The following is an 18,303-nucleotide window of genomic DNA, read 5'->3' on the forward strand; positions in this document are numbered from 1 at the left end:
CTGTATTTGGCTCCATTCATTGTCCCCTCTATCCTTGCAAGTCACCCAGTCCCTGCCACTGAAAAGCATCCCCAGAACATGATGCTGCCACCACCATGCTTCACAGAAGGGATGGTGTTAAATGGGTCATGAGCTGTGCTCAGTTTTGGCCAGACATAGCACTTTGAATTCAGGCCAAACAGTATCTTTTGCCTCATGCTCTCAGTCTTTCACGTGCATTTTTCCAAACTCTAGACGTGCTGTCATGTGCCTTTTTCTCAGGAGTGGCTTCTGTCTGGCCACTCTCCCATAAAGGATTTGTGAAGTGCTGCAGACACTTGTCCAATGGCAGGTTCTTCCATTGCAGACAGCAGGCAGATATATTGTCCTTCCAGCAGATCTATGCCTCCTCACAATTCTATCCCGGAGTTCTACGGACAGTTCCTTGGACTTCATGAGAGATTTTCTCCTCTGAAATGCACTGTCCACTGTGGCACCTTATATAGAAATGTGTATTTCTTTCTAAATCGTGTCCAATCAATTGAATTGGCCACAGGTGGACTCCAATCAAGTTGTAGAGACATCTCAAGAATGATCAAAGTAAATCGGATGTACCCGAGTTCAAATTGGAATGTCAGAGCAAAGGGGTTGAATACTTATTGACTCGAGACATTTCAGATTTTCATTTGTAATTATTTTGTATAAAATCTGAATTTTTTTTTCCACTTTGACATTATGGGGTATTTATTATGTGTAGATCAGTGACCAAAAAAAAAATCTCGATTTAATCCATTTCAAGTTCAGGCTGTAACACAACAAAATGAAAAAAAAAAAAGAAGTCAAGGGGTGTGAATACTTTCTGAAGGTACTGTACATGAAAAGCTTAAACAATACCGATTGAACAAGAACGTATGACAATGATGGGAAATTGATTTGGTACATGATTGTTATGTATCTATAGGTACTTGAATCGAGTATCTAAGTTGCAAGTGTAGACGTTCCCGGTATTCTAACAGCTTGGTGGACAACTCTGCAGGACCTGCAGGAGTTCCTCTCGAGTTGGTTGGAGACGACTGACGTTCGAACACCGGTCAGCAACAGTTGCTCACGATAATTTTTTCCACCTGGGAAGCACATTCCACACCGGCGCCAAAGCACACTTTGCTACATAGGGGTACACTTCTCACAGAGTGTAGAACAAACTCTGTTGGCGTGACACTGTGGTGAGAAGCGCTGGAGGTATTATACTGACGATGGGGGTTACACATGGATGAAACGAGCAAGGGAATTAACGAACAGGAAGAGAGGAGAGACGAGAAGAGAGAAGCAAGTTAAAAGTATGCGTAGGGATGGTGGTGACCTGAGACGGTGGTGCACCGTTTGCTTAAAGCCCTGGAGGGAAGGGAGGGATGAAACAGACTGTTTCATTCATCAGAACAGCTTCTAATCAATTTCAGATCCGCAGAGAGTGATGCAGCTGCTGTTTGCCTGCCAGTGGGATGGGGGTACTAAGTGTATCCCAATGTGGAGCCGTCTTCCAAAAGGATTTTCCAGAGCGTTGGAGAGGTCATTTGTACATAGATGAGGAACAGAACAGGGCCCACTATGCCGAGTTGGGCCCATCAGGAGCATTGAACACGGTCTGTACTCTTGCCCACCTTGGGGAACTTCAGCCTCCACTAGATGGGGAGAGGAGAGGGTTCCCTTGATATCCACATGCGTTGACTGCCATGGTGGAGAAAATCAAAGCCAGGCATGGAGGCGGCCGTGTATGCTACAGCCAGAGAGCTTGGCAAGTAGAGCAGGACACCAGGCCAATGGATGCTCGAGACGTATCCAGGGAGACCGACCTGACTTCGTTCATGTCTGAGATGGATTCCATGGAAGTGCTTACAATATTGGAAGTGAGCGTATTGCCCTGTGGTCGAGAGGATCTGTTTTTGCTCCCTTCTCGTAGGCGTGAGTGATGTTTGCTCACTTCCAGGCAGGTGGGGGCGACCAAAGGAGAAAGACAGACTGAGGAGAAGCAAGAGCAGCACAGGAACATTGGAGAAGCAGAACAATGCTTTGTAAATAGAAACACTTTAACAGCAGGAACCAATTATTGCTTCTGCACTACACACACTTGTTTGGGCCGATAAGACGTTGCAACCATGTGCTCTGAACGATTTGCTTTTGATGGATCGTACACTCTTTACAGACCGTTGGTGCTGCCGGAACGGTTTCTTGGCAAGGGTTATCCGATACTAATGCTGACCTAAAATGGTGGGACTGAACATGAAAAGGGCTATTGTTCTACAATGGTAAAAAATAAATATATATATATATATATACCAAGAAATAAAATCTGACCTCCTGAACTTTTGCCTCATATTCATCTTTTGATCTCAAATCCAAATTTCTTGAGAATCTATAGCGATAACAAATTTGACTTCACTGTTTAAATACTTATGGAGGGCACGGACTGCATATATACACATAACGGTATGTGGTTCTGAGGGGTTAAACCTTCCCCCCCCCCCACCCCCTTTTCTCCTCTCAAATTATAACATCACAATAACCGACCAGTTATTACTCACCAAGTTCTCTCACAGTCTTGGTCTGTCTCTCCCCTAACCCCCTCAGATTGGTTCCCACCTCTCTCTCTCTCTCTCTCTGTCCGTGTCCCTGTCCCTGTCCCTCTCTCTCTCTCTGTCTGTCCCTGTCTGTCTCTGTCTCTGTCCCTCTCCATCTCCATCTCTGTCTGTCTCTCTCTTTCTTTCCCTCACTCGCACTACGCCTCCCTCCCCGAGTGTACAGTATCGTGACATGTGGTGAAGCTTCGCTCCCCCCCCCCCTTTCTCTTTTTTCTTTCCCCCACCCCCCACCCTTTCCTACTTCCCTACCCCTTCTCCCTCCCCTGTCTCCCTCCTTCCCCCCTTCCCTTCCCTTCCCTCCCCCCAGCCCTCATCTTCACTCTGCCCCTTCTCCCTTCCCTTCCCACCATCCTCATCCTCCCCTCACCCCTCTCTCCTCCCTCCCAGGGTCAGGACATGGGCTCAAAATAATTCGTCCCCCTCTCCCACCTCTACCCCCCCCCCCTCCCCCCGATCCCAAAGGCGCTCCTGGGTGGAGAAGGTATTTCTAAATACCTTAAATACCCAGTAAGAAATATAAATACCTTAAAATCCTTAAGTCCATTAAATACCCAGTAAGAAATGCTTGAAGCAATCGCAATTGTCATTCAAAATAGGGCCGAAGATCCTCAGTGATTTGTATTTGATTTTTAAACAACCCTTTGGTTGTGTAGATGTTCAATCTGTTACACAAATCGATGATCATAATTCCATATGGAGGATTAGCATTCCTCACTGTTACTTTTTTCTTCGACTTGGTCTTTCTTCCAACATCCGAATACTTTTGGTAACGTCGTGTGGATTTGACTCGTCAAGTGGAACTGCTGCCCTGAAATTCGACGATTCAAAATTTTAAATGTTGTTGGTTGAAACCTCCTGCTTGGGGGAGAGCTGGAAACCTGGAGAGCGAATCATGAGAACGCCACACAGCACTTCCTGTCCAGAAATAAATAAATAAATTTTTATAAAACTTCACAAAGATCATAGAACACGAGCTACATAATCATGTTTGGAGACGTAAGATCCATTTCGTGAAGTTTGAAACGTAAAAAGACACGCATCGCTTTTTTCTACAAGGCTGCAATATGGAGAGAGTGATGGAGTCGAGCTGTTTAAAGTATCTTAGTCTAGTGTCCGTCTAGCCTGGGTTCGAATCTCGACCCAGTTATAAACCGCCATGTTGGTGTTTCGCTGGCAGGGCGATCCATCAATAGGGATGTTCGGCCGGAGGATCCGTCTGCCCTGCATCAGTGGCACAGCTGCACCTCCAGGAAGTGATGCCATCTGCAGTCATGTGCTGCCAGTGCTTTGCAGGCCGGTCGTTGCGTCAGAATCCAGCAGTTTATTTACATCATTCGATCATCTCATCTCGTTTATAAAATGGGTCGTGATGTCCAGATGTCTGTCCGTCCATCCGTCAGTTCGTTGACTTTTGGCTAATTTTGCTACTCCTCCATTATCACCTGGTTGATTGTTCTGAAACTTGACTTATGAATAAAAGACCGTATCCCGCACAATCGCTCAGCCTTCAATTTATCGATTTCGGATCATGGGGGCTCCCGGGTGGGGGGGAGGGGGGGGGGTTAACCCCCAAATTTTTGGATCCATATCCGTCCCTTATTTCCCTGCTGATTGCTCTGAAATCCGATACAGCTCTTCTACTCGATGGCCCGCACAATCGCTCAGACTTCGATTTTTCAATTTCCTATCAGGGGGGCCTCCCAGGAGATCAAAGGGCTCCCAAGGGGTCCCCATAAATCAGCAGAGGTCTGATCTACAACCTCAAGAGATGACTGACAGCCAACTCGGGGATATCACACTAAAATACGCAATTTGGTGTCTGTCTGTCTGTCTGACGATTTTTGACCCGAAGGAGGTTGTAGCGATTTAACTCCCCCTTTCCCCCACCCCAAGAGGGTTTTCCCCACCAATGGGGTTGCGTGTTGAGGTGTATATCCCTGTTAAGATAGCTTTATTGTGGCGTTTTTTCAAAGTCGCTTCTCATAACAAAAATAACTTGAACGGCACTCAGTAGAGAGCATACCTCCGCCAGGTGGACAGTTTACGTTTTGTATCCTGGAGTAGACCAGAAAATCACAATACAGAATCAGTTAATCAAAATCATCCGTGCACAACTTTTTGAGATATCCTGCTAGGTATCGTTTTTGGCCCTATCTCCCAATGGTGAAGAATCACTTAAAAACTTCTACTAGCCGGATCCGGATCTTCACCAAAATTGAATCGATTCGTCCTTGTCAGACACCCAACCGGTCCACCAAGTTTCGTCCAAATCCATCCATAACTTTTTGAGATATCCTGCTTTGTATCGTTTTTGGCATTATCTCCCAATGGTGAAGAAGCACTTTAAAAACTGCAGGCAGGTGGTGGTTTTTCTGTCTTCTTCCGACTCCTCTCCGGCCTATTTCCCCCAGCTCTGTCTGTGCTCTGTCCACCAAATATTCCTGCAGGTCGCACAAGATCTGCCAGCAACCCTCTTCTGGTGAAACGACTAAAATCAAGACTCCCTGCTCACCTTCACTCCTTCATTCCTCTTTTCTCCCACCTCTGGAACAAACTCCCTCACTCACTTCAATCCCACTCCTCCCTCCAGGTCTTTAAAACAGCTGCTCACCACCATCTCTTATCTTCTCCCATCCAAAACCTTGATCTTTTCTACCCTCATTAATTCACCTCCTTCAGATTCCGTTTTCTTTCCTGAAAGTCATAGTAGTGTCCATCTTGTTTATCCCGTGTACCCCGCCACAGCCCTCTCCCTTCCACAGATCTCCTGATGTCCCTGTTCTCTACTGTTGTTGTGCTTCCCACTCCCTTTATGATATGTTCTATGTGTTAGCTGTTATACGAGCCTCGACTTGGTATACAAAAAAAATTGAGTTGCTAAAGAATCGATACTCCATAAGAATGTAGTAGACGTACCAAAGAGATGAGCGAGGTCCTCAAAAGAAGGAGAACTCTCAACCTCAGAATGATGAGATTTGATACCAACCTGCAGTTTCCAGTCCCAGAACCTCTTCTTATTTTCCCCATCATTACGAAACAAGAAACTGTGATGACCGTGGCCTGGTAATGCAATTTCTACACGATGTCAGCACACAATGGCCTTCACTTTCACAAAGTCATTGTCCACAAATGAGTGCGAGCAGATAAAATACGGTGATCTAGTGTCCAATCTGAAAACATGGCACGCTCTATGATGTAAGATCCTTCCTGCAATGTTTTGGGCAACAGTTTTTGATTCGGATGCTATCCAGTCCGTAAATGAACCCAGAATGGACACCATATCTAAGTAACACTGAATCGTACGCTTGCGTAGCACGACTCGGTCTTTTTGTTTTTGAGTTTCGTCACATTTTTTGGAACAGTATGCTAAAACAACAACACGGGTGATAAGGAGTGTGGGACAAGCTCAAAGAAGGAGTTTGAAAACTGACCAGAGGAAAGGAACTCACTTGGTTGGAGCACGAGCGTACATGCGCAGCCATTCGGGCATGTCGGCGCAGCGGTACGGGTTGGCCGGCACCAGGATGGAGCGCTTCTGTTCAACCACATGAGAACGTTCCTCAATTTGTGCCAGACTGCAGGAAGAACGCATGCGGTTATGGTCAACAAGAGCGATGGAGGCCTGCTGTATTTACATGGAGGCCTGTTGTTGCAAATTTGTTTTTCAACCGATGAACTCCCTGGGGTTGACGAAGACCATGACAAAAATGCTTCACTGGATTTCAGCTAAACTACTGCGCTTTTATCAGGATAAACCAGGACTCATCTGTGGCAGTGCAGGGTCTTATCAAAATTGGCATCACATGAAAGAGCATGTCAATCATACTTCACCTCCCACCCAAAACGGAAGCAAGTGTGGTTAAATGCCTTCACGTTGCTTATTTACATCAAAGAACAGCTGTGCGGTTTACCTTGGAACTGATCTGGTTGGCAGGATGGCCTAGAGGTATGCACACTCACCTCCGACCTGTCTAGCCTGGGTTCGAATCCCGACACAACTACAAACTGCGATTCATCAATGCGTGTGCCGTCCCCCGGATTGATGTTAAACTTGGTGTCCCATGTAGCGCCATCAAGTTGGTGGACGTTAAAGACCCCACGGCGTCCTTCGCGAAGAATAGGCGAGCCTTCGTCGGCACAATGAACTAATTGCTAACTCCCGCTCTAAATACAGGGAGCGCAACATTAGGGACACCACCCACTGCCTCCCAGCAAGAACCGATGCCAACCAGTGTATGGATGATGTTCGTATCGATTTACAGGTAATTGTTGTTTCTTTCCATTGCCTTTCCTCTCTCTGTTCATTGTTGCGTCCACCTGTTGTTCCATGCCCTTACTTTTTCATGAGACTAGATTTTGTATAAAAACCCCCAAAAAACATTACATTAACTAGCAACGGTACCTGCCCTATGGGCGGGGCTTCAATTGGGAGGCCCAAATGAAAAGGCAAAATATCAGAAGTTGAAGGCTTTTTAAAATTTTAAACGATTTATATAAACATCCGTTAAATCATATCACACGCAAATCATCAAAATCTAAACAGTATTTGTAGAATTTCAATAAAAGCCACATCACTGTTCATATCGGTAAATATTATTCCATCGGGTTTGGAAAATTTGGAAAAATTGGAAAATTGGGGAAAAAATGGAAAAACAATATAGCCTATTTTACTCCGGGGGGTCCCAGGATTACCCACCCAAAATTTCGTTGCGATCGGTTCAGCCGTTTTTGCGGTACCTGGGAACAGACAGACAGACATTTGGTGAATTATGGTAAGATGGCTTAAGGAATTCTCTAAATGTACTCGAACCTGGGACCATCACTAAGGTATTGTGGAATTCCTCCATATTGTTCCTGAATTATTGCTGAAAAAGTTACACTCTGCATGGTACTTTATTTGCGGTATTCATTTATTTATCTAACAGCGATGTCAGGCTCTGGCTGGATCTTGTGCATGAATAACGAGCTGGATAAGGACGTGAGTTAACGTCATTGAACTTTTACAGGAATTACGAGGATATTCGTGAACGCTGCGAGGAAAGGGAACACCAACAAGTCACTCAATCGTCACGACGCATTAATCGTCACAATGCAATCACAGAGTTGATAAAAATTAATAAATCAACCTCGGATCATTCTGAAAGGTGTTCATATTTTTGTGCAGCCTGGCCATGCTTTTCCCCAGTTTGGAACTTCGAATTCGGACAAAACTGGGCAACACATCGTGACTTCCCTTTGCTAAAGTTTCACGAATGACGACCTCCGGCACCGATGGTCGATGGAAGTGATGGTTTCACTCTTGTCTGTCTGTCTGCTAGTTTGTTTGTGAACAGGATATCTCAAAGTTGTGTATGGATTTGGACGAAATTTGGTGGAGGGGTTGGGTATGTGATGAGGACGAAATGATTCGATTTTGGTGAAGATCCGAATCTGGAACCGATAATTTTTTTTTTTAACGATTCTTCGCTATTGAGAGATTGGGGAAATAACGATATATGGAGCACGATATCTGAAAAAGTTGTGAAGAATTTGGTTGAAACTTGATGGACAGGTTCGGTGTGTGCCCAGGAATAATCGATTCAATTTTGGTGAAGATTCAAATCCGAATCCGCATCAGAAAATTTGTTAAAGTGATTCTTCACCATTGAGTGATTGGGCCAAAAATCGATATATGGAGCACGATATCTGAAAAAGTTGATCGCCCTGCCGAGTGTCATTCTACTTTCCATTGTGCGTCCATTCATTTGTGTGTGCGTGTTCTCCTTTTACCCCCTGTCTGTAGACACGTCCACTCTGTCATTTAGCTCCTCCTCGAGGCCAGACTTCTATATTAATAAAAACAAGGAATGTCGGCCTCACCTCTGCGGCCTCTGTTGCTGGTGTGGCGAATGACAGGTTATGTGATCCACATAATAGGCTCCGTTCCTGGGGTCCACAGAGTGGCGCCAGCTGCTGTCAGTTGGCCGGCTAAAGCCCACCGGGTGGTTCCACGAGCAGGTCCCATTAACTTGGCAATCTTCATCACGATGGCTTTTGGGACCGAGTGGCCATTGCACCAACCAGCCTGAGGGCAAGGAGGCCTCACTTGACTTGATACACTCTGTCTGCGCTTCAGACTCTACATAAGACAAAAGAGGGTAGGGAAGATAAAAATTAATGCAATTTATAGGTTATAATATTTGCATTGAAATCTTGCTGAAAAGGTCACTTGCTGTGTGTGGCCCTTCATTTGACAAAGACTCGACCAGCTTATCGGCCTGCTTTTCAGAAATATTTACCGGATCTTCATGGGATGACAGGATAGCTCGGAGGCAGCCATACCCGTCTTTAAGATGTCTAGTCTGGGTTAGACGTTCCTGGCCGAACTAGGAACTGTCACCCTTGGTGCTTTGTGGGCAGGGCGTTGCTCAGAGGTGACATTAAGCAGGCTGTCTGATCCATTAACTTTTGCCGGTGGACGTCAACGATAACCACGGTGCCTTTCAAGAAGAGTAGGCTATTGTGTGGCGGTACCTGTTCCACGTCATAAATGTTTGCCATAATCTTCAATTTTCAGATGGGGAAGAGTGGGCGGTGGTAACGGGATCAGTAGTACAGCTGCATTCCCATAAACTGGTACACCCGCTGATGAAGGGGACGGGAGGGGGTCATGTTATTGTCCTTATTATTATTGCCAATAATAGTCATGTTATTATCCTTATTATTATTGCCAATAATAGTCATGTTATTATCCTTATTATTATTGCCAATAATAGTCATGTTATTATCCTTATTATTATTGCCAATAATAGTCATGTTATTATCCTTATTATTATTGCCAATAATAGTCATGTTATTATCCTTATTATTTGTATACTATATATTATTATATATATTATCGGAAGAAATCCACATTCGTGGCAGGAAGAGTCGTGTTAATAACCCTAGTGAGGTATATAGACCACAGTAGATCTTTCATCAGGTGCGATCGTCGACGTGATAAGCATAGACTGATGTCCGGATTACTCCAAATTTATTTCAGTTTAGTGTTAAACAGCATTAGCGACTGTTTAAAAAGGTAATCATACGTGTTTGTGGTTTATAATATTTTTACTTCTGTTAAAGACACTCCCACGAAAACGGCACAATAAACTATATGTATTGTTGAAACTTAGCACAAGACAATACATGAGTTGATATGCGGAAGATTTTGTTTGTCATCCGACCAAAGATGGCCGACTGGCGACCTTTAACTCTGTACAGCAAGATTACTAAAACCACAGCGGGGGCTTTGATGACATTTTACGTCTTTTTCTTCCTGTTCAGAATGCGTTTTCTTATATTATAGTTTAATGACGATCTTATGCACATAAATATCATTTAGCGATACCTTTTCTTAACAAGCACATCTACTCATATTGGTTGACGTGTTTCACAATTCCTTCATGCTGATTTACCTGTTATACAGAATGCAAATTCATACAAATACACTCTACTGCTAAACCATCACGTGATGAAACACAGTTGGAGCCCCACATCACCAGCATTATATGTAGGTATCATTTGTAGTTTTGGGCCTTTCTTGATGTGGGCCTATGATTGTTTTCTGAACAGCAATTCCATTCACCCTGTCTGCTGTACCTGCACCAGTGAGGGTCTCTTCAAGGTGATCAATGTTGTCAAAGACAAGTCCAGTGGGAATGCTACAATGGATCTGCTCATGTAGCACAATAGCATACCCAGCTGGTGATGACGTCTTATAAAATGCAAAAGTTGTATCAATCTCTGTCGTTTTGGAATATGATATTTCATGACCCAGACGGTTCAGAATTTTTATTAGTGCAACATTTCCAGTAAAAACGTTAACTGCAAATGGGCAGCAGTATATGCTTAAGGGCTTTGTGTTTACCAGCACTCACATTGTGGATGAAGTCTTGGCCAATGGAATTGATGTTTAGAAACTTTATCGGGTAACACACGAGAATCCTCAACGTTTCCAGTTAACACTTGAGGAATAGCTTAACAGAGGAAGGAATGCGTATACAGCATCAATGTTCAGTTGTGATAGTTGCGGTGGCCATGAGAGTTCTTCCTTTTGGCTTTCAATATCAGTTCTCAACTTTATATCCAGTTGTTTCAAAGTTTTATTCGCATCTGAAGTATTAGCTCACTTTGTTACTTTTAATGATTTTTTTATGCCCTTCAATAAATTGTTATTTAAAAAAAAAAAAAAATGCACATTTCAGATGTCCGTTATGTGAAAATGTAAAGAACCTCCTTTAGAGGCCATTTTTCCCCCACAGAGTGGGGGTTGGCCTTTTTTTGGGCACCGTGTTCCTCTTTTTGAAGCAATGTTTTATGGCCGGATGCCCTTCCTGCCACCAACCCTGTTGGTCGCCTCGTGCGACACACAGGGAATTACCAGTGAACTGGTACTCAATTTGCGGACCTCGGAAGGATGACAGGCTGAGTCTGGCATAAATTCAGCGATCAACCAGGATTTGAGCTCGGGATCCTAGGATCCCAAGCCGGCACCCCAACCGCTAAGCCAACACCAGGCTCTTATGTGAAAATGTAAACTTGGGATATAATACTACTTGAAAAATAGCATATGGAAAATTCCCCCCTTTCCCCCTCAAAGTGGTACTGGTAACCTATATTTTACCATGGACTACGTTCCTTGAGGAGTAAGTACTACATCATGGCAGCTGGATGTGGTTGCAAGCAACATGGCAGCGGAATACTGTTTTAAACGTTTTCATTCTGGAATAATTGGTCATTAATGATGGTTTTTTTCACAAATCCCTCTCACCACTTGCTGCGATGTGTGGGAACACAAAACGGTGGGAAACACATCCGTCGGACACAGCACGACAGGCCGCTTGCCATTCCAGACCAGGGTCACGGTAGCCAGGCGGTAGGAATTCCGCTTCGTTGCCAGAGTGTGTGCACGGGATGCGAAGCGGCGAGGCTGAAGTGGAAAGGTCAACGTCCTTGAAGTCCTTGGGTGGAACTCACATGGATGGGTAACTTCCGCTAAACTGGGCCAACGCCTGTCTCGGAACCCAGCACGCTCGGGAAAATTGTGAGCTCTAATAATATCGAGGGTATTCATTGCTTTTATAAGGAAAACATTCCATTGAATATTGCACACCCTCAAGGGAAGCATTAACTTGAAGCTGAGGTCAAAGTTGAAGTGCTCTTTTGATTCTGGGAAGGAAATCAAAAAGTAAATGTGGAGTTGATGAAACTTCATCCGTTTCTCAAGATATTCCCCCTGATGGAGAGACGCACTTTTCCTGTCGATATAGTATCGCCTGGGTTCCCTCTCCATAGAAATCTTTGGCCCGGTGGTATTTAGCAACTTCAAGACATGTGCTTTGATGATCGTTCACAAACGTAATGCCAAACAGATGTTCTTTTATTCATTCAAAGAGTTGAATACAACAAGGTGATTCTGGACTGTATGGGGATGAGTTAGAACTTCCTAAAGCATCGATTGAGAAGTTCTAACTCGTCCCCCAAACAGTCCAGGAGTATCCTGGTATAGTCCCCCAAAAACTAGCCTCCAAGTTTCAGCTCGTCCCCCACACAGTCAAGGAGTACCCAGGTATAGTCCCACAAAACTAGCCCTCAAGTTTCAACAAATCCCCCAAATAGTCCAGGAGTATCCAGGTCTAGTCCCCCAAAACTAGCCCCCAAGTTTCAACTCGTCCCCCAAACAGTCAAGGAGTATCCAGGTCTCGTTCCACAAAACTAGCCCTCAAATTTCAACTCATCCCCCAAATAGTCAAGGAGTATCCAGGTCTAGTCCCACAAAACTAGCCCTCAAGTTTCAACAAATCCCCCAAATAGTCCAGGAGTATCCAGGTCTAGTCCCCCAAAACTAGCCCCCAAGTTTCAACAAATCCCCCAAATCGTTCAGGAGTATCCAGGTCTAGTCCCCCAAAACTAGCCCTCAAGTTTCAACTCGTCCCCCAAACAGTCAAGGAGTATCCAGGTCTAGTCCCCCAAAACTAGCCCCCAAGTTTCAACTCGTCTCCCAAACAGTCCAGGAGTACCGAGGTCTAGTCCCCCAAAACTAGCCCCCAAGTTTCAACAAACCCCCCAAATATCCCAGGAGTATCCAGGTCTAGTCCCCCAAAACTAGCCCCCAAGTTTCCACTCGTCTCCCAAATAGTCCAGGAGTATCCAGGTCTAGTCCCCCAAAACTAGCCCCCAAGTTTCAACTCGTCCCTCAAAGAGTCCAGGAGTACCCAGGTGTAGTCCCCCAAAACTAGCCCCCAAGTTTCAACTCATCCCCCAAAGAGTCCAGGAGTACCCAGGTCTAGTCCCACAAAACTAGCCCCCAAGTTTCAACAAATCCCCCAAATAGTCAAGGAGTACCCAGGTCTAGTCCCACAAAACTAGCCCTCAAGTTTCAACAAATCCCCCAAACAGTCAAGGAGTATCCAGGTCTCATCCCACAAAACTAGCCCTCAAATTTCAACTCATCCCCCAAATAGTCAAGGAGTACCCAGGTCTAGTCCCACAAAACTAGCCCTCAAGTTTCAACAAATCCCCCAAATAGTCCAGGAGTATCCAGGTCTAGTCCCCCAAAACTAGCCCCCAAGTTTTCACTCGTCCCCCAAATCGTTCAGGAGTATCCAGGTCTAGTCCCCCAAAACTAGCCCTCAAGTTTCAACTCGTCCCCCAAACAGTCAAGGAGTATCCAGGTCTAGTCCCCCAAAACTAGCCCCCAAGTTTCAACTCGTCTCCCAAACAGTCCAGGAGTACCGAGGTCTAGTCCCCCAAAACTAGCCCCCAAGTTTCAACAAACCCCCCAAATATCCCAGGAGTATCCAGGTCTAGTCCCCCAAAACTAGCCCCCAAGTTTCCACTCGTCTCCCAAATAGTCCAGGAGTATCCAGGTCTAGTCCCCCAAAACTAGCCCCCAAGTTTCAACTCGTCCCTCAAAGAGTCCAGGAGTACCCAGGTGTAGTCCCCCAAAACTAGCCCCCAAGTTTCAACTCATCCCCCAAAGAGTCCAGGAGTACCCAGGTCTAGTCCCACAAAACTAGCCCCCAAGTTTCAACTCGTCCCCAAAGAGTCCAGGAGTACCGAGGTGTAGTCCCCCAAAACTAGCCCCCAAGTTTCAACTCATCCCCCAAATAGTCCAGAAGTACCCATGTCTAGCCCCCCCACTCCCCCCCCCGAGTTCTAACTCATCCCCCAAACTGTCCAGAGTACCCATATACTCCAGTTACATTACCCTGGTTTTTTTAGGTCTCTTGGAGTGCCGGGCAGGGCCTTTGGTAACCCTCATCTTATATTGAATTTAAAGGGAGATCCAATGTTCGTTTTCACACTTGCATCGAAGACCTCGTTCTGGAATTTCCCAAAGAGTAATCTGACGATTCTCCAAAACGATAATATGTTCAACATGTTTAATGGTTGGCTTTGGTGACAGTTGGTTGCATCCGTTACATTATTGCTCCACACAATTCCCAAGTGGAGGTTTCGTGTGGGTTTTGGCCCTTTGGGAAATCCTCCCCCATGGGAACTGGAAAAATAACGAACGACATCCCAGGAGTAGTGTTGTCGAGTTAAGACTGGACCGAATCCCGGACACTGCGCAAACCTCGATTATTATTGTAGGATTTATCTTGTATGGCAATCCTATTAATTGATGCATTCATAAATTGATTATCCAAATGATTGGAAGGGAAATCTTTCATTTTAATTTACTTTCTATTGAGGGACATATTTTGGTCTGTTCACAGGTAGTATTTTTGTGCCCATCACAGGTCGCCCTTTTGGAATTACCTGCCGAGTGAGCGCACCTGCTCCGAGTCCGGGAGGTCTCAGTTTGAACCCAAACTACGGGCCGAATCCGACCAACGACTTCAGGAACGGCTCCTTCCTGGGGTTTTTTTTTTTTTTTTTTTTTTGGATACTGAATCGAGGCTCATGAAAGAGCTAACATTTACTTCACAAACAAATCAACCAGACAAACAAAATATATAAAAAGAGGGAGCGGAAAACAAGATTGGGAGAGAAGGGGAAGCACACAAACACAACATTTGAGAGCAGGGAGATGTGTGGAAGGGAGAGGGTTTGGGGGGAGGAGGCGTGGGAAGGGGCGAGGGGGGGGGGGAGGGAGAAGTATAAAACACAAGGACACCAAGGACTTCCAGGACAGAAGTTGGTATTTCAAAAAAGTGGAATTGGGGTGAAATTAGTGGGGGTAGAAAAGATCAAGGTTTTGAATGGGGGAAGATAAGAGATGGTGGTGAACAGCTGTTTTAAAGACCTGGAGGGTGGAGTGGGATTAAAGAGAGTGAGGGAGTTTGTTCCAGAGGCGGGAGAAAAGAGGAATGAAGGAGTGAAGGTGAGCAGAGAGTCTTGATTTTGGCAGTTTGACCATAAGAGGGTTGCAGGCAGATCTTGTGCGACCTGTAGGAATATTTGCGGGACAGAGCCCAGAGAGAGCTGGGGGGGCAAGGCCAGAGAGGAGTCGGGAGAAGACCGAAAGACCACCAACCTGCCTGCGGTGAGTGAGTGAGAGGCCCTTGGAGTTAGCTTCATCGCAGGAGATTCCAATGATTCTGAATGCTTTGGTTTCAACAGCGTGAAGACGAGCTAGGTGTGAGGCAGGAGCACCAGCCCAGAGGGGAGAGCAGTATTCCATTGAGCTGCGGATGAAAGCCTTGTATGTGGTGAGGAGCTCAGGTGTGCCAAGGAAGGACTTCGCACGACGGAGGATGCCCAGTCGGCGACTGGCTTTGGAGGCCAGATTTGAAATGTGGTTTTCCCAGGAAAGATCATGGCAGATAGTGAGACCCAAAAGCTTGAGTGACAGAACTTCTTGGAGAGGATTATTCAGAAAGTGGATGGGAGGGTTGTCCAGTCGGTCTTTTCGGAGAGACATCGTAAGAGTGTGAGATTTGTCAGGATTGAAAGACATGTTCCACTTGTTTGCCCAGTCTGTGGTTTTGTCCAGGTCTGCAGAGAGTGAGGAGGCTGCAGACTGCCGATCTGAGGGATGAAGAATGGAGCGACAGAGAGTAGAGTCATCAGCAAAGAGATACAGAGGATTTTCAAGAGAGTCAGAGAGATCATTGATGAAGACCAGAAAAAGCACAGGGCCCAGAACACTGCCTTGTGGAACTCCAGCCTGAACAGGAAGAGGAGATGAGAGAAACCCATTCAGGGCCACACGTTGACTACGACTAGAGAGGAAGTCTGCCAGCCATGCGTGGAAATTTCCATGGATACCAAAATAGGAGAGTTTTGTGAGCAGAGCGGGGTGCCAGACCGTATCGAAGGCACGTGATATGTCAAGGGAGACTGCTCTAATTTCCTGTTTGGCATTGAGGACCTCCATCCATTGCTGAGAAAGCAGAAGCAGCATGTCCAGAGTAGAGTGTCCAGGTCTGAAACCAAATTGATGATCAGAGATCAAGCCATTGGAGAAGAGGAAAGATTTCATATCTGAAGCAATGATGGATTCCATGACTTTGCTGATAATTGGGAGAAGGCTGATTGGTCTGTAGTTGCTGGGATCTGTTTTTGCACCTTTTTTGTGCAAAGCGGTGATGTTGGCAGATTTCCAAGCAGATGGAAGATGACCTTGAGCAAAAGAGAGGGTGAAGAAAACAGAGAGAGGGAGTGAAAGAGCGGAAGAACAGGATTTTAGGACCCGTGGGCTGATGCCGTCAGGTCCAGTTGCAGAATCCGAGTCGAGGGTTGACAGAAACTTTTCCACCTTGTCAGGAGGAAAGGACACAGAGTCCAGGAGCAGCTGGGTACGACTGGGTATGGTGGGTACAGAGAGGGATGGGTTTGGGACACAAGATTTAGAGGCAAACACAGAGTTGAGGCATTCAGCTTTTTCACGTGCGGAGTCAGCCGTGTGGCCATTTGAGGTGAGGGAGGGGATGGAGGGGGAACAAACACCAGAAACAGATTTGACCAGACGCCACCTGGATTTGGAAGAGGGAGACAGATACGAGAGTTCGGTCCTGAGAACGGAGAGATATTGTTTCCTGGCTCTCCTGAGGGTGGACACACACTTGTTTCGGGCTTTGTGAAAGGAAATGAGATTTCCTTCCGTTGGATTTGCTTTCCAGGAGACGAAAGCAAGTTGTTTCTGGGCAATAGCCTCACCACAATATTCCGTGTACCATGGACAGGAGGAAGGGTATGACAACAGAAGACGAGATGGGATAAATCTATGCATGAGAGAGAGCAGTTTGCTTTGGAAGAATTCCCAGGAAGAATTTATGTCAGAGGCAGTAGAGATGGGAGACCAGTCCAGATGATTGATGGCTGCTTGAAGACTGTGCCAGTTGGCCTGAGTGAAATGCCAGACTCGTCGACGCTGAGGAGGCTCTCTGAGAATGGTCAGAGAGATGTCCACTTTAACAAGCACATGATCAGAAGAGCCGATTGGAGCAGAAGAAGAGCAGCAGACATTTTCAGGGAAGTTAGTCATAACCAAGTCCAGAAGAGAAGATGCTCCGTTGACTGAAATCCGGGTCGGGAAATTGACAGATTGTGTCAGTCCCAGTGAGTCACAGAAGTCCTTTGCTGAAGAGCCATGGCTGGTGAGAGAGGTACCCACACCCAGCCAACTGGCATGGTGACAGTTGAAATCACCACATATGAGGAAGAGAGAGTTGGGATGGGTAAATAGAAGTTGGTCCATATTCTCAGACAGCGAGATGTAGATGGAGTCATCACTGTTTGGTGGACGGTACAACACACATATGAACAAAAGGTGGGAGCGAAGGGGAAGCCGTAGCCAAAGGTATTCCTGGGGGTGAGGTGGAGAGAGGGCAGTGCAGGGCGAGTGAGGAAGAGAGTTTTTTATAAAGATAGCAACCCCACCTCCAGGACGAGGCTCAGGTCTATCATACCGGAGGACGGAGTAACCTGGGAGAGATACCAAGGAATCAGAGACATCATGAAGGAGGAAAGTTTCTGTTAAGCAGATCACGTCTGGTTTGTCAGAAACAACCTGTATGGAGAGATCAGACAAGTTTGAGCGAAGGCCCTGGATGTTTGAGGTCCATACTGTTAAGGAAGAGGAAGGGGGAGCATCGGATACAGAACAGGGGGGGGGGAGCGGTAGGGTAAGATGTGGAAGAGGAGGAAGAGGTAGGGAGAGCTGTTGAAGGTGTGTCGGAGATTACAGAATAGCTTGGAGAAAGGGAAGAATGGGGCAGACAAAAGGTTTGATGGTGATTGGGAGAGGCGCAGTGAGGTGTTATTTGACGAGGGGGAAGAGCGAGGCAGAAGGTTGAGGGAGATGAAGGTGAAAGTTGGAAGGGGGAAGAAGCGGGGAGGACGCTTTGAGGAGGAGGGGTGAGAGGGGAGTCTAGGAGGGGAGGAGCGAGGGAGAGTCTCGGAGGGGAGGGGTGTGGGGGGAGATTTGAAAGGAATGGGTGATTGGAAAGATTTGGAGGGGAGGGGCAAGGGGGAAGATTTGAAAGAGATGGGTGATGGGGATGATTTGGAGGGGAGGGGCAAGGAGGTAGATTTAGAGGGGAGGGGTGATGGGAAATGGGATTTTGGGGTGATGGGATTTTGAAAAGTGTACGATTAACGGGAAACGAACATTTATTGCAAAATGAGTTCCTTGAGACATTCGAGTCAAAAATACGTTTGAGGACGCTGGAGGGAGGATGGAGTGCTGGAGAGTTTAGGGAATGAATGAAAGATGCAC

At 46.0% G+C, this 18,303-nt stretch overlaps 1 protein-coding gene across 1 annotated transcript in view; it reads right to left on the bottom strand.

Annotated features, from left to right (window-relative positions):
* LOC137435786 (protein salvador homolog 1) overlaps positions 1-18,303 on the bottom strand; it is a 69,939-nt gene that overhangs the window by 1,633 nt on the left and 50,003 nt on the right. Inside the window, exons 2-3 of the mRNA XM_078784226.1 lie at positions 8,475-8,733; positions 6,065-6,190 (exon numbers count right to left, since the gene is read on the bottom strand). Coding sequence (XP_078640352.1) covers positions 6,065-6,190; positions 8,475-8,733 — 385 coding nt within the window. The remainder of the gene's footprint in view (positions 1-6,064; positions 6,191-8,474; positions 8,734-18,303) is intronic.

This window comes from Myxine glutinosa, chromosome 9, assembly GCF_964187855.1.
Source record: "Myxine glutinosa chromosome 9, kmMyxGlut1.1, whole genome shotgun sequence".
NCBI lineage: Eukaryota > Metazoa > Chordata > Myxini > Myxiniformes > Myxinidae > Myxine > Myxine glutinosa.